The sequence below is a fragment of the Ipomoea nil genome, unplaced genomic scaffold, assembly GCF_001879475.1.
Source record: "Ipomoea nil cultivar Tokyo-kokei standard unplaced genomic scaffold, Asagao_1.1 scaffold2922, whole genome shotgun sequence".
Lineage (NCBI taxonomy): Eukaryota > Viridiplantae > Streptophyta > Magnoliopsida > Solanales > Convolvulaceae > Ipomoea > Ipomoea nil.
This window is the reverse complement of record NW_017619350.1, coordinates 920174-936238: the sequence shown is the minus strand read 5'-3', so window position 1 is coordinate 936238 and position 16065 is coordinate 920174. Positions and strand designations below refer to the sequence as shown.

Below are 16065 nucleotides of genomic sequence, written 5' to 3'. Positions count from 1 at the left end.
TTTTTTTTTTTTTTGGCAAATATGATCAAGTTTTAATAAACAAATTTGATTTTTATATTATAAATGTATACACATCCTAAGTGATATTGTTAGGAAATACATAGCATCACTGGATCATTGAATTTGGTTGGAAAGGTCAGAAGAAAGGGGAAAATAAACATAATATTGTCATCTTATATCCATCTTTACAACAAACAATAATGTACTATATTATACATATCATATCTGTCAATATTTACAAAAAATTGTCAGCTCAGAGTTACATGCTGATACATTTGGCTGCACAGTGAAGTAGTACAAAGATTATATATATTTACAATTACAACTATGACCAAAAAACAATTGAATGTTAGCTTTTGCTAGCAAAAAGCTAACCAAGTACATGAATCATCAATCTTCAAACAAAATCTGCCATTGAAGAGAACTCATCTGTCCAAAGAAGTAAGAAATGGTGATCTATTTGGATTCTGTCCATTCTCATCTGCCATTGAACTTCTAGCTGAAGTTTGGGGCATCAGCTCAGATAGTCGCTGTCGTTCATTACTCATTTTATTCTGGAAAAAAAAAATCATACTAATTTAGTTAGGAGGCATTTCTTTTACATGCAAAGAACTGGAAAAAGTTGCAAATGAAAAGGAGGTTGATGCACTTACCTTGAGTTTGACGCCGTGCAACTCTCTCTCCAATGAATCAACTCTATTCTTCAGCTGCTCAAGTGCTTCTTCGGCCATAGGCAGGTTTACCTCAGATGTCGGTCTTTTTATTCCAGCAGCCTGTGAGGTTTGTTAAAATGAGATAACATTTCTGAAAGGGTCATAGAATGTAAGTTTAAGAAAGCAGGCTCAATCAGACCTTCAACACACTGGAGCACAAGCCTAGTAACTTCCGAGCCAATTGAAGTTTTTCTTCTTCTCTTTCCTGTTGTAAGTAAAATTTGGAGTTTATTTATTAGTCACCATCACTCACCAATGTAAGGCACTTCCCTCACAAACTCGCATCAAAGCACAAAGGCATTATCATTGAGTTACTAACCTTCAGTTTGATCTCTAACCGTTGTTCCTCTTCAAAATTAACGTGGGGGCTTCTCCCATTAGATGCACGGAAGTGAGCTAGCTCTTCCCGAACACGTGCAAGAATTGCTTCTGTTTTCCGCAGCTTAAAAGTAAGGCCATCATTCTCATTCTTCAGCGTATTGTTTTCTTCCTGTTAGAGAAAACCCATACAAGATCATTTTTCAAAACTTAAAAGAGATTTCTTTCTGATAGTTGATCTGTTGTTCCAACTACTTACCTTGATTTTTGCATGATGATGGATGCGTTGCTGGAGGTTTTGCTGCCCAGACAGCTTCTTTACTTCTGCTTCAAGTTCCATAACCCTTTTCTTATGATTAATGTTCTCCATCTGAGATAATTAAAATTTATTGGGCTGAGTATTCTAAATCGACATAACATTGTATATATTAGCTATGTGGAAGAACTAACAAGATTTTTTACCTTAATCATTTCATTTTCAGTTGTAAGCATTTGATCTCGCTCGTGCAACTTCTCTAGTGCAACCTTTGCAGCCATCATCTCAGCTTGTTTTCTCTCAATTTCTTCTAGCCATCTATAAATTAAGAATTGAAGTCAATCAGAAATGCATAAGAAATTGTTATCCATTCTCAGGTTTTTAGTAAAGGTTTAAATTAAATACCCTTTCCTCTCCTCGATAAATTCATTTAGCTGTTGCTTCAACTCATTTACCTCCTGCTCCTGGAAGCAGGAAATCATAGATGAGAGGTCATATAGAACTTTAAAAATCATAGTTAGTGTCAACACAGTAAAACTAAATTTACCTTAGCCACAGCATCTACATTGTGAAGTTGAGCCTTCTCTGCTAACATTTGCACTTGGTGATTATCCAGCAAAGTCTTATTGTGACAAGTGAGGAAAACAAAAGCAAAAGTTTACTCATCCACAAGAGGAACAAGAAAGTGAGATATGAAAAACTCCTAACATCTTTTAATCAAGCTAGTAAAAAGAAAAATTACCGCATAACTATTCATGTCTAGTTTTAGACCCAATAGATCGCGAATTACGTCATGGGTCATGCTTTCTGCAGCAGCTAATCTTGAATTCAGCATGAATATCTGCAAGATAAAATATCAGATTCAGTAAAGGCGCTTAACAAAATTACTGAATATATGCTAGCAAAGCTGTTTTCTCAAGGTTACCTCCTTTTGTCTACTTGCAGCTAGAGCCTCAAGTTCTTTAATTCGATGTTTTTCTGCTGTTAGATTCTCATCCCTCTCAGACTTCAATTGCTGAACCAATCCTATCCCAATGCATTTGAAAGGAGAACCAGAACCTCTGGGCTTCGAAGCATTTTTCTCCAATTTGCCTGATGATGAAGTTGAGCCTTGGGTGGCATGGACATCCAACTTGACTTTCTCAGCCATCGCTTCCAATGTCTTGAACTGTTTCAATTCAACACACCATGCAGTTAGTAAAGAAATCAATATGATCCCACTTCAAAAATGGGTAGTGTATGCATTTCCCTACCTTTTCCTTATACTCACAAGCCTGTGCCTCAGCATGCAAATTCAATTCAGAGATATGACCCTTGCATTGAGCAATCTGTTGAAGCCAATCAAGTAAATAAGAGAAAATAAAGTAATTTCTTTTTGGAAAACCCAAGGTAAACTAAGGTCTGAACTCACTTCAGCATCTCTCAAAGCTATCTCTTTCTCAAGGATTTGGATGCGCTGAGAGGCTTCTAGAAGATTCTTCTCTTTTTCATCAAAATTTCTGCATACGAATTAATATAAACGCTTAGAAACCGTTGAATGAGACTATCCAACTCACTAACCATTGAAGCATACCTTTTCACATCAGCATCACTGCTTTTAACACCAAGCATTTGTTGTTTGACATTATGCAGTTCCATTTCAAGTTCCTCTCTTTGTAACCGTTGCCGCTCAGCTTCTTCTTTGATAATGCCAACCTTCACAAAGTGGGATGTGTCAAGAGAGGGGAAAAATATTGTACCGTGGATAGTTTAAATTTGACAAAATTCAGTACCTTGTTTTCAAGCACATTTACTGTGCAGTCTAACTCTTCAATAGAGCGCTCTAATAGTTTTACCTCCTCTTCTTTCTCTTCAGCATAGAGTTTTCTGATTTCTGCTAACTACACCAACCAACCAAATCACATGTTAGCTAAACTTGTAACAAAAGTTGATAATAGAAGGTTAAAGCATAACTAAACCACAATACCACATATTACCTCTTTAGCTTCTAAAGCAACTGCTTCATTTTCCTCAGCAAGCACTTGTGCCATCTCAAGCTTCTTCTTCAAAGCAAGAAGTTCCCCACTGAGATCATCCTTCTCACAAGTAACCAGATTCAAGTTTCTCCTTAGGGACTCAATGGAATTGTTCATTTCTGAAAGAGCAGAACCCATTTCAGAGAGTTCATTTTCTAAGTTTTCACTGACCTTCCTTTGTTCTGTTAATTCTTCTTCCATTAAGGTTTTTTCTTCTAAGACATCCTTGATACTTGCTAATAGCTCATCATTTTTTATAGAAAGTAATTCTACATCTTCACATTTTCTTGAGACATCTGACTCCAAATCAGATATTATGCTCTTGTTCTCCAGCAACTGAGCTTCAAGCTTGATACCCTTAGAAACAATTTCATCAAGCTCACATGACTTTTGTTCCAATTCATTTTCCAAAACATTTAAAGAAGCCACCAAGTTTTCAATTTCATCTTTTTGATCCTTAGTATTTGAGGCTGACTCCTGCAGTAAGCTGAGATCAAACAACAGCCCCTTAAGAATGTCATCCTTCCTTAACAGCTCATTCCCAAGAGAAGAATTTTGTGATACAATCTCTTTAGCAAGATTCTCTAATAACTCAAACTCTCCCAGAAATCTAGACGCATTTTCCACTTCTTCGCATATCTTATGAAATTCTCCTTCGTGTTCATCAAATTTCTTCAAGAACACAGAGAAAACTCTGTTGATCAAGATATCATTATCGCAGACATGATTCTCCAGTGAACAAATTGCATCTCGCAATCTATCACTTCCGGCAGAAATCACCCTTTTGCTATTTAAAGATGATTCAAGTTCAGCTCTCATGACCTCCAAATCCTGAACAAGTACACCATGTGCTGCTTTCAACCCCCTCAGCTCACCCTGAAGTGCATCATTATCCTTACCAAGGCAGCTCATTTCCACAAGCTCAGCATCTTTCATTTCCAACTCTTTCTGGAGTCTACACGATGCTTCTTCCAGCAATAAAATCCTATTCTGGAGCATCTGGTTTTGTTGATCAAGGTCAGAGATATGACTGGAAGAAACTTCAAGAACTGATTCCTTACTCTTCATTTCTTCAATTACTTTCTCTAGTTCTGAGTTAAGTTTCTGAACCTGGGATGACAAAGTTATCTTTGTTCCAACTACTTCACAAAGTTCACTTTTCAATTTCTCATTGGAGCAAGCAATATCCCTTAGTGAATGGACATCTTGTTCAAGAGCTTTGTTGATATCATTGGAATGGGCAATTGTTGAGTTTTTTTCATTAAGCTCTAACACCAATTTTTGTTGTTGTTTTTCTGCTCCTTCAACTTTTCCTTTCAGAAAAGAAACTTCAATTTCCTTGTCGACCAATATTGATTCATTGATTGATACATCCAGGCTATAAAGAATCATTTCTCTCTTCAAGTTTTCAGCCACTTCACAGTAACTTCTATTAGTTTTTTCAAAATTGGATATTAGGACAGCCATCTCCTGTAATTTCACTGACAAGATGAACACCTCGAAATCTTTTACAACAAGTTTCATAATAAAATCCTCTTCTGCAGATTTCATGGCCTCCTCTTTCTCCTGAAGCAATCTCTCTCGATCCACAAGCGTTGCCAATACATTTTGGTTGCTGAGATGCATTTCTTTTATCAATTCAGCCAGTTCTGACCCCAAGTGATCAGATCTTTTCAACATTAACTCCTCCTGAAACTGTAGATCAATTATTTTCTTCTCAAAAGTTGCAAGCTTTAATGTCAACTCACTGGTTTCACCTTCTTTCCTAGAAATACGATCAAAACTACTTTTGATATCGGCCAATAACTTTCCCTTGAGAGTTCTACACATTTCAAGCTCTTGCCTAGCTTTAAAATTGTGCTCTCTCAACTCAGTTATTACGGAATTTGATTCACACAGACCATGATGCAGTAGACCGTTTTCTGCATTGAAACCATTTACTGCTTCTAGGAGAATTCCAGAGTGGCAGAGGTGAAAGGTAGACACAGCACAATCCTTGACAATAATCTCAGACCAGATATCCTCAATCCATGACCTCATCAGTTCAGTTGTGTCGTGAAGGTCAGACTTTATGTTAATGACATCAGAGGCCACAGATATAAACTCTTCCATCCAACAACTATTGGCTTGTGATATTATATCTTCCAACTCCAGAACCTGCTGCTTTACCATTGATAGATCTGATTCAAACTCTTTCTCCAGTTTTCCAGCATGCAAGTCCTTTAGATCATTGGCAGACTGCAAGCATTGGTTTTCATTTTCTAAAATGTCCCTTTCATTGGTTAATTTCTCCTCCTTTTTCTTTAGCTCTTTATTCTCAAGCTTCAAGGCTTCATTTGCTATCATCAACTCATTTATCATTATGTCTGCATCCTTCATGGTGTCCTGGACCTCTACAAATTTAGCAAGAATACAGGAAGCTTCAGTGGTTTTCTGTATAGCAATTGCCTTTGCATCTCCAAGTTCAACTTCCATTAGCTGGGTATGAGGGACATGGAACATAGAATCAAATTAATATAGATCATTACTAGGTTAATAACAGAAAAAGAAAGTAACATAACCACATTAAGAACTGAAGGGTCTATCTGATCCCATACAAAAGGCTCCTGCATCTTGCATGGTCTAGGGAAGGAATACACATGCAGCAAATGGGTGTGAGGAGCACAAAAAATAAAGTTGAACTGATATAAATCATTATTAGTTTAGTAACAGGAAAAACAACTTAACTATACTGAGAAGTGAGAACTAAAGCTATATCAGGTCCAGTGCACAAGGCTCATGCATGATGCAGGGCTTAAACCATGACCTAAAGGTCAAAGGGTGAGTTATTAGTATATACTAAGAATTAATTATAGGAAAAGAAAGTTGCATGGCTTACCTCTCTTTGTTCAAACCACGAAGTCCTATATTCCTGCACGGCATATTCTACTTGTTGTAGCTTTTCATCTACCTCTTCCATTTTGAGCTTGACTTCTTGTTCAAAGTTTTCTATGGAGGTTCCAAGTGCAACTATTGGAATAAAAAGAGATTCAATGCTCTCCCGACTCTGCTTTTCAGCCTTGCAGACCTCTTCTTTCTCATTATGTAATCTGGCCATCTCAGCTTGCACTTTTTTCAAGCTGTCAAGAGCTGATACAATTTCCTTCTTCAGAAGAGCTATGGTGGCATCTCTTCCATGTGGAATCTTCTGGCCAGCTATATTTTTCTGGATTTCAAAAGAAGGATCTTTCTGTTCAGTTTCCATATCCTTACAGGAGTCAACTGGTTGCTTTGCATTGGCACCTGTCTGCAACCATACAACAGTATATAACTAAATTAATATGGAGTACATGAATAACCAGAATGCCAGAATCAAAAAGTTATTCACCAATTAAAAAGTAAAATAACTCTTATTAGCAAGCTACTGCCTAACACAGTAAACACTTTCTTACCCGTATTTCGCATTCTTCCTTAACAGAGAAATGTGAAGGACCTTCATTGGTAGTATCTCTCTTAGGTCTCCCATGCCTTTCTACATGCTCATTCATGCAGGAACTTACTACTGAAACACCAGTTTTTAACTCTTCAAGTGTCTCCATGGTTTCCATGATGTCATTCACTTCACGCTCTTCAAGTTTCTGCTGCATAGCACTGGCATGTCTCTGCTGCTCTGAGAGCTCCAGCCTTAGTCCACTGCAGGTTTCTTCCAATGCCTGTAATTCTAACTTGAGAGATTCAATCTCTTGCATATTTGCTTCTAGATATTCCCCAAGCTTCACCTCCTTTTGTTTAAATGCATCAATGTTACTGGCTTGTAACTCAGACAGCCAGTTAACAACCACGAAAGCAGCTGTTGCACAAGTGGATGTTTCTCTAAGTTGATCCCCCACATGTTTAACTTTGTTCTCATATTCTGAGACAGCTTGCACTTTAGAATTCAATTGGGATGTCAAAAGAATAATCTCTCTGTCCTTTTCACTGCATTGTTGCTGGTGTGCTTCAGTCATAACCAAAGCTGCTCCTCTTAAAGACCTTAGCATGGACTCAACATCACTTCTTTTATTAAGAGCATCCTCAAGGCTCCTGTTGAGATCTTCTATCAATAAATCCTTTTCAAAAATGTATTTTGCCATCCTCCCAAAATGATCAGATATCCGACTTGCTCGTTTTTGTGGAAATGAAGTGGATATTAAATCAAGCTGATCAGAGGCATCCTTTAGCGCCGCTTGTCCCCCACCAAGAATTGTTTCCATCTCATCGCTAACTTGCTCCAATTCCTCAAGCAGACTCTGTAATTCTTTCTCTTTTTCTTCAAAAGCTCCTCTTAATGTTCTATTATCTTCAGTAATCAGATAATTTTTTTCCTCAAGTTCTTTTATTTCACACTGTAACTGAGACAACCTATCTAGGCTCTCCGTTTCCTTCAAGTGACTGGCCTGGACTTCCTGCTGAAGAAGAGAAAGTTCTTCCTGCAGGCAAACAATCACTTCAGCAGTTTCAACCTCAACCTGCCTACGTATTTCATCCATTTCTTCTGCATTCGATGTTTGTAAAGCACGGTCACTTTGGTACCATTTGTTCAGTGTTTTTGCCTTCTCGAGAGAATTGTGCATCCTTTTCAGCTTGGCTTGTAAAGGAGTATCATTACTTTCCAGGACTTTAGGGAATGAGAGATCTCTCAGTTCTTGAGAACAGGTTTTCTCCTTTAAAGAAGAGATCTCTAGTTCCTGTTTCTGCACAAGTTCTGCATAGCGATTGTTACTATTTCTTAGATCCTCTACCTCATTAATTGCTAGAATTTGTTGAGACTCAAGAGCTTCAATAATGGATTTTGCTTCCTTGAGTTCTTCCTGAACATCTTTATATTGCCTTGTTATAAACAGAATCTGATCTTTTGATGACTCTAGATCTCTGTTCAAAGATAGTGCTCTTTCCTCTGCTTCATTGTGGGATGACTTTTCTTCTTGAAGGAGAACTTTTAGAATGTCCAACTCTAATTGCAAATCCATAATTTTCTCTGACCAGTTAAGCATTTTATCACAGCTTATATTTGGCTTCTCTTCCTGAGCAACAATTGCTGACTGGTAATTGAGAGGAGGAGCTTCTGATATAGACTCCTGAAACAACATAAAAATTGTCACCTATTGAGGCCTGAAGTCCAGCACTGTATGCACTGTAAAAGCATGGATCTTATGGTTTCATACTTTCATTTATGTAGAAAGCAAGAACAGTCTTCATGTAAATGAATTTTCAGGATATTCTTGTAAAACTAATGCCTTCACCTGATTAAATATTATTTCCATAGTTCAGAGTAATAGTTAATCAGAATCTGTAAGCCTTAACAATGTATATAAGATTGAATGATCAACAAGTTTCATAGTATTGTCAATAATTGAACGCTCTGCATAAACTGCAGGTTGATGCTGTGTTAACACAAGCTTCAATGCTTTGTTAATAATCCTTTTGCAGCTAAGAACAATGTGTCTAGAGTTGGTGTATGTTTCTACTTTACATAGAGAATGTCTAGAATCTAGATAAAGGAGCAGTCAAGCAGTCAAGCAGCTCAAGCAAGCTTCTACAACTAACCAAAAGCAAAACAGCATAACAAAATTACCATATCATCATATCTTAAATTTTGGTTCTAAGAGAGCCATTCAACCACTTTTTCTTTAGTTAATGAATTACATTTCTAGACCTCAAACTTTAACAGGCACCAAGAAGCCAAAGAGGAGACATAATGTTGCTTTTGAATCTTCACTTTAAAAGAAAATAAAAAATTAATTAAAAATAATAATAAGGATCACTCTGTATTAAATTACCTTTATAACTTCAACACCACTATCATTATCTAGAATTGAAGATCCCATGCCACCAAGTGAAGCACGTAAGTCAGTTATTTCTCTGTAGACAGTTGAAAACTCAAATTAGGTCTGCATTGGATATGGTTAAACAAATTATTTAAATTGGGTCACCAATAAGGTTACTTAGAAGGATTTTACCTTCTGAGTTCTGCATTTTTGTCCAAGCAACTGTTCAGGTTTGACCTGCATTCTTCTAACTGAGAGAGAGTCTCTTTTAACTGCAAGAATTATAGCACATATGAGAATCTAGGTTCCTCTATTTTATCATAACATAATTTACTAGATATGAGAATCCAACCTCCCTGCGGAGCGAGTTGTTTTCTTTACTGACATGAATAGACTCCTGAAACAACCAAAAACATCATTAATAGGATTCAGGGAAAAAAAAAAAAAACAGCACTCTCTAGTTATGTAAGAGAAAGAAAGGAACAAAAAATGGCATTAGGTATATTACCTGAGAAGGAATATTTATATCAAAATGATTATGCAGCTTCAAGTTCCCATCAAGAGACAGCCGTAGCTGTTGACAAATGAAATGTGTATGATAACAAAGTTCAAAATGTGAGAAATACAGAGTATGCAAATATGCGATACCCATTAGAGTATTGAGGTACCTGATCTCGCAATTCAGACACTTCAGTTAACAACATATTTCTCTCTCCTTCTTCATAGAAGTCTTGAAATCTAAACGTTGCAAGAAAAAAGATTGAGAGGGGAAAAAAAAAGGAAAAAGAACTAGCATAAAATCAGACTATGTTCAACAATATACCTTCTGAGTTGTTCCAAAAGCCTAATATTTTCAAGTGCGAAGCGAGTTACTTCTGGATTTTTATCAACTTTGGCACGAATCAACTGAAGTTCTTCAGCAAGTGCACAGTTTTCTTCCAGCAGATACGTATCTGTCGGTGTTAATCCATTGAGAAGAGATTCCATTCGTTGAATTTTGTCTTCCCTAAATTTCAGCATCATCTTTGTGCACCTGGTATCTTCCTCTCTTTGGCGAACCTGAGAAGCAACAGGTTTATAAAAACGTAGCTCAGGAATCTTGTCTTATTGACAGGATGCAAATCCTGAAATAGAATTGTAGATAGTGGGGGCAGGATACGAACCAGACGGTTCAGTTGCTCATTTTCAGCTTCAAGCTGTTTGATAGATGATTCAGCCATCTGTTCCCTCCTCAAAGCTCCAGCAAGTGTAGTCTCCAATGATTTGAACTGCAAAGAGAAAGGAAGAAAAACAAAAACAAACAGTTTTTCAAGCAGCCAGCTAAAAATCATGTCACTAGCACTAACATGAGCAGAATGGACTTCAAAGACATGATATTCAATAATTCAATGCAATCTTGTAAAGTCAGGAAAGGCCAACTAGATAAGGCAGATGTAAATTCATCCATAGCATATGCAAGACAGTAGCCAAGTAGATCATGATTCTGGAATTAAAGAACGAATTAATCTGAAAGGACAAGGAATAAAACAGCAGTGATTTTAGCACCTGTTTAGTTGATAGTGTCAGGCTGTTTTTGGATTCTTCTTCCCTTTGGTCTCCAGTACATGCTGCACCAAATGACAAAGAGCGGGAAATGTTCTGACGTTTTAGAGTTGAAAGTTCCTCCTGTTCAAGTAGCCACCACAGTCAGTTTAACTTATGAATTGATTAATGACCAATTAATATCCCAATGAACAAAGAGGTTTAGCCACCTTCAGAAGTCTTATCTGATGCTGTAGTGCTGCAACATCTGCTGATGAGTCTTCATTCACAACAGCCTTTGTGATAGAATGAATAAATAAATAAAATGAGCTACCTGGCTGATGTTTCAGTGAAAATAACATTTCTTGTCATAAAAAAGGAGCACTTACATTATTCTGAATGAGTTTTGCTCGCTGAGCGAACTTCAGTGTGTTGAGTGTTTCAGCAGCACAACTGAAAGAAAGTTAAGAACCATGATATTATAAGTCAGGCTGAATTCTGTAAAATAGAAAGAAGTAAATAATATACCAACCATATGGAAGGGCTAACATTGGCTATCATCATTGTTTTTGAGTTCCCCCCTAGTGAGTCCTGTATCCATATTTGTGTTAAAAACTTAACGGTTCAAGACATTTAGAATCAACAATGGGATAAATAGGAATTGTTTACACTTTTCACCTGAAGAAGAAATGTCAATCTTGAATCTCTGTAAGGAATATGCTTCGGTCTCCCATGTGCAATGTCAACTAGAACCATTATCACGTGACTGCAGAAAAAAATTTACCAGGGATGCAAATATAAAGACCTTGAAATCAGACTATTGTTCTCCAGGAAATAACTGATAGTAGTGGAAATACCCTAGTGTTGATAAGGATTTGTTGATATTTGCAGCCTCCTTTAGACGTTCACCCTCAGCACCAGAAGTCTTTTGCCTATATAACAGGCAATGTGATTATGTGAATGCAAATGAAGTGAAGGGCAATATTGATTATAAACATGAGAACTGTGCACTACCTTTCAGAACCAGCAAGATCAACCAGATTCAGCCTTGCAAAACGAAAGTTGGAGGCGGAATCTTTTTCCCAACTACTCTCAATTACACAGGTAAAGACACTGTGGGAGCGGCTACTTTCTCTATTCATGTTTGTTGCAGCAACTCTCCTATTAGAAGAACCCTAAAGGACAAGTTGAAATAAAAACATGAAGGAACTTTGCAACACTTGCAAATAGATGCACATATATGCTTAAGCGATTGTATGGAAGTTATTAGACAAATGAACTGAAGAATATGAATGCTGACAATATGTCACCTGACTCAAAAGCTTAAGAATATCGCCAACTGTTTGAACCTCAAATTCAGAGAGATTTTCAACATACACACCCTTTGTGATATCTTCACGCAACTGTAAGTAGAAAATTTAGTATGAGGGAAAAGCATTTAGTGAATTCATACCAAATTCAAAACCAGCTTGTTATACACCCATTACCATCAAATTTGTGGATGAAGGATCAAGAAGATCTGTAATTTGTTCATTATAAATCTCTAGGAATGAGCATTTGCAGCTATACTTCAACCTCTCTTCCCTTCGACTTTCCTCTTCCTGAGCAAAGAAAGCACAACAGATATGATGGCCACTGTTAAATTAGAAGGTGAGAGTTAGAAGAGAATGCATCGGATGCATTAATTACCGCTCTGATCCTTGTAAACAAGAATTCAAATATGCGTGGTGTCATTCCACGATTAGGACTTGGCCTGACTTCTAGCTCTTCAATTTCACCAAGCATTGTATATGTCTTCCCACTTCCAGTCTGCAATATAACGCTATTTATATCAATATAATGACACTAATTCTGGAAAATAGAACAGAAAACAAGATAAGGAGAAAAGTAAAGCAGATCGTGAGGGGCTCAAATATAGGAAGCAGAAAGATTATAATGTCAGCACCTGTCCATATGCAAAAATGCAGCTATTGTATCCAGACAAACAGTTTTCTACCATTGGCAAACCAGCCATTCTGAAAAGTGTTTCCTGCAAAATCAAAGTGAGAAGCAGTAAGCAACTTCTAGAACCAAGTTTAACTTAAACACAATTTAATATGATTCTTTCTTCAAGACCTGTTCTACTGATTCACATGCAACATGATCAAAGGTGAACCGAGTTTCAGGCTGTCCTATCCAGGTGATGCATTGTGCACTCTCCTGCTTCAAGCACCTATTATACCCATTAGTACTTCTCTCCATGCCATTGAGAGGCCTCACACGTATCAATACCTGAATCAGTTCAGTGCAACCAAACAAACAATTAACCATGATAATGAAGTCTAACAAGCAATATTCTGAAGAAACCAGTCTTAAAACAAAAAAATTCAGAAATGAAATAGGCAACTTACCTGTACATTGTGCTCCATCCAGAAAGATGGATCTTCCTTGAGTTCAAAATGTGGTACATCAACAGTATTAACAACAGTAGATGTATTACAGCTAATTGGGACCCCCTTGGACAGTGCCATGTAATTGGCCATTCGAGCACCTCCATTAGCAGGAGGCCTAGAGCCACTAGCTAAACAAAAACCGGGATTTGGTGGCTTACTCACGCTCTTAGTTGGTGTGCTTTGAGTAGAATTACACTCTGAGTAGCTTGAGTTCGCCCTAGCAACTGTCCTAGTAGATCGAGGAGTACCCATATTTGCCATTGTCCTTGATGGACCCCCATTGGCAGTACCATCAAGCTTTACTTCATCCTTCAAGTCCATTGAGCTCATATCACTTCTCTGAGCCCACCCAAATCGGTTTTTATGCCTTTCTGGAGTTTTAAGTGGCACTGTTGAATCGGAATATCTGCTAGACTTGGACTTTGTTGGTGTTCTATCTATTCTAGCAGACCTAACACCCACTTCTTGATCTACAACGCTCTTTTCTTGAATTGTGCTGGGTGTTCTAGCTACTTTAGCAACCCTAGCACCTACTTCGTGATCCACCATACTCCTCTCTTGAATTGTGTTCAAGGGAGGTCTGGATGAATCCATATTACTAATCTGAGAACCCAGTGAGTCGCTGGGGTTCACTGGCACATTCTCGGTTTCCTCCAATTGCGGATTTGTACCAGCATTTCGACGCAAGAATTTGAAGTCCCTCAACATTCTGCACTCAAAATATCGAATTTAATCTTATTTTGTTAGTACTGAACTTTGAAATGAAAGACTTCAGATTAGTACCTGTCGGAAGAAGTGAGAACAAGGATTGTGAAGCCCCGAAACTGCGAAATTCGTTTTCCTCGGATACACAGAGGAGAAGTTGGTTCCTGAGCTGGTTCCTCAAAGGATTTTTTGAACTGAAGTAGTTTCAAGGCTTTAATACAAAGTATTGAATGAAGAACACATTGTCTCCCGCCTCTCTCGCTCTGCTTCAAATGTGTAATCTTTCTGCATTCATGTGTATTAACTGCAACTCGCAGAAGTGGAAAACTTCCCCCTCCCTTTCTTTCTCTCTCTCTCTCTCTCTCTCTCTCTCTCTCTCTCTCTCTCTCTCTCTCTCTTGCTGACTGTGATGTCCGGACGAGTTTAAACTTTAAAATGAAGGTGGTACTAGATCAACGGTGGAGATTCTCGAGATTTGAAAATGGGGGTTGAATTCAAACCGCGATTTACATTTTGAATTGGGTCAGGGGTCGACCCGGAATTTAAAAGGAAATTAGGGTAGAGATTTTGAAATTAATCAAAATGACTCTTAACGGCTACTCCATTTTCCACAGAATTTAAACTGCATTGAGCGGTGGGCCTCAATCTTTTATTTAATTTTCCTTTTTTCCCTTTTTCGTTGCATACTTTTTGCATTTGAGTGACTGTGGCGCTAAGATCAAATGATCAATCATGTGGTCTGTGGTTAAGAATGGATCGATTGATACGACTAGTGATTACATGTGATTTTTTTTATTGAAATGGTGATGAAATATAAAGTAAAATACTTAGTTGAAGCAATAGATATACAAAAATATTATATTATACTTTTAGAGATGATAAAATTAATTCAATTAAATTTAGATCAATTGTATTTAAACATCTCTTTCAATGACATTATGTAATGGACCTAGGGAATTACAGTAATGAAGAAGAACAAAAGTATAAGAAAGGTGAAGAAGAGAGCAGAAGGAAAAAAGAGAGAAGAGAAGGAGAATTGCAGAGAGTTTAGAGATTGGAGAGAATCTGATAATTCTATTCATGTCGAGCCTCCATCACCTCCTTGTTTAAGTTGGAGAACTCAGCTTCCATCCGAAATTTAAACTTCTCCACAAAATCGGTAGTAGCCTGAGACTGTGCATCCAATTTGTGGTTCAACTCCATGACCTGAGCTTCAAGCTTGTCCAATCGCGCTTCCATGGCTGATGGGGTAGGGTTTGAGTTCCCACCACGAGGGCTCTGATACCAATTGTAATGGATCTAGGGAATTACAGTAATGAAGAAGAACAAAAGTAGAAGAAAGGTGAAGACGAGAGCAGAAGGAAGAAAGGGAGAAGAGAAGGAGAATTGCTGAGAGAGAATAATTCTATTCATGCCAAGCCTCCAAAAACCTCATTACAATCAATACCTTCTATTTATACTAAGAAGAAAAATATCTAAATACACTCAGCAACAGAATAGGATGAAACGATGTCGTTCTTATTCTTCCATTTTCCTGGGTCATTACACATTACTGCGTACATACACATAAGTTTGAACTCTCAATTTCGTGAGACTTATACCATCTCCAATTGTTGTAGTTTTTGATGAGTTTTTACAACTGTGACTATGAAAGAGAATTGAAAATGGTAGAGAAGGAAAAAAAAAAAGAAAAAAAAAAGAAAAAAGAAAAAAACAAATCTGAAAAAATATTTAAAAAAGAAAGAAAAAAAAAAAAGAGAAACTTTAGATTAACGCGTCATGTTGGGCACTGTGTTGCGCTTCACTCGCCACAAACAGCATTGTTGTTGCATTGTGGTGGGCCATCTTCAGGGCCAAAAACTAAGGGGGTGTTTGGTTAGATTTTCTTAAAAGTAAAGGAAAATGTTGGTTTATGTTATTTGGTTGGATGGAAAATATTTTCCATTGGAAAATGAATTCCTCAAAGTTGAGGAAAATGAATTCATTGCAAAGGGGTGTGATTTTGTTTTCCATAAAGATTGCGAAGAAAAATAACATGAGTGTACCGTTTTACCCTTATGAAAGTTTTTTAATTACATATGCACATATTTATTCATTCATCTTTTTAAGGCATATTGGTCTTTATATTCATTATTCCTTATCTTTTTTAAACCCAACCAAACAATGGAATTCATATTCTCAGTAATTTCTTTTCCACCAACCAAACAATTGAATCAATTTTTCTGAAATTTATTTTCCATGGAATTTCAATTCCATTTCCCCAACGAACCAAACGGGCTGTAAATGATTGCACTGTGTACTCAAATTTTCTCTCTCCTC

The 16065-nt window shown here is 37.2% G+C and overlaps 1 protein-coding gene across 1 annotated transcript; it reads right to left on the bottom strand.

The window, feature by feature from the left end:
* Nucleotides 1-184: 184 nt before the first annotated feature.
* On the bottom strand, nt 185-14088 carry LOC109161392 (kinesin-like protein KIN-12D). The gene is made up of 38 exons (XM_019309762.1): nt 13825-14088; nt 13000-13750; nt 12725-12880; nt 12555-12638; nt 12299-12418; nt 12097-12210; nt 11920-12012; nt 11624-11784; nt 11467-11541; nt 11288-11375; nt 11142-11200; nt 10999-11062; nt 10840-10905; nt 10634-10753; nt 10252-10356; nt 9912-10147; nt 9757-9826; nt 9597-9662; nt 9441-9485; nt 9281-9360; nt 9101-9182; nt 6734-8398; nt 6181-6588; nt 3264-5780; nt 3060-3167; nt 2861-2982; nt 2699-2786; nt 2541-2615; nt 2213-2455; nt 2030-2128; nt 1835-1909; nt 1693-1751; nt 1494-1605; nt 1291-1401; nt 1033-1203; nt 853-918; nt 654-773; nt 185-554 (listed from the first exon to the last, which is right to left on the bottom strand). Exons 2-38 carry the CDS (start codon nt 13747-13749, stop codon nt 426-428), a joined length of 8802 nt encoding a protein of 2933 aa, XP_019165307.1. The 5' UTR covers nt 13750; nt 13825-14088; the 3' UTR covers nt 185-425.
* Between the last annotated feature and the right edge of the window lie 1977 nt (nt 14089-16065).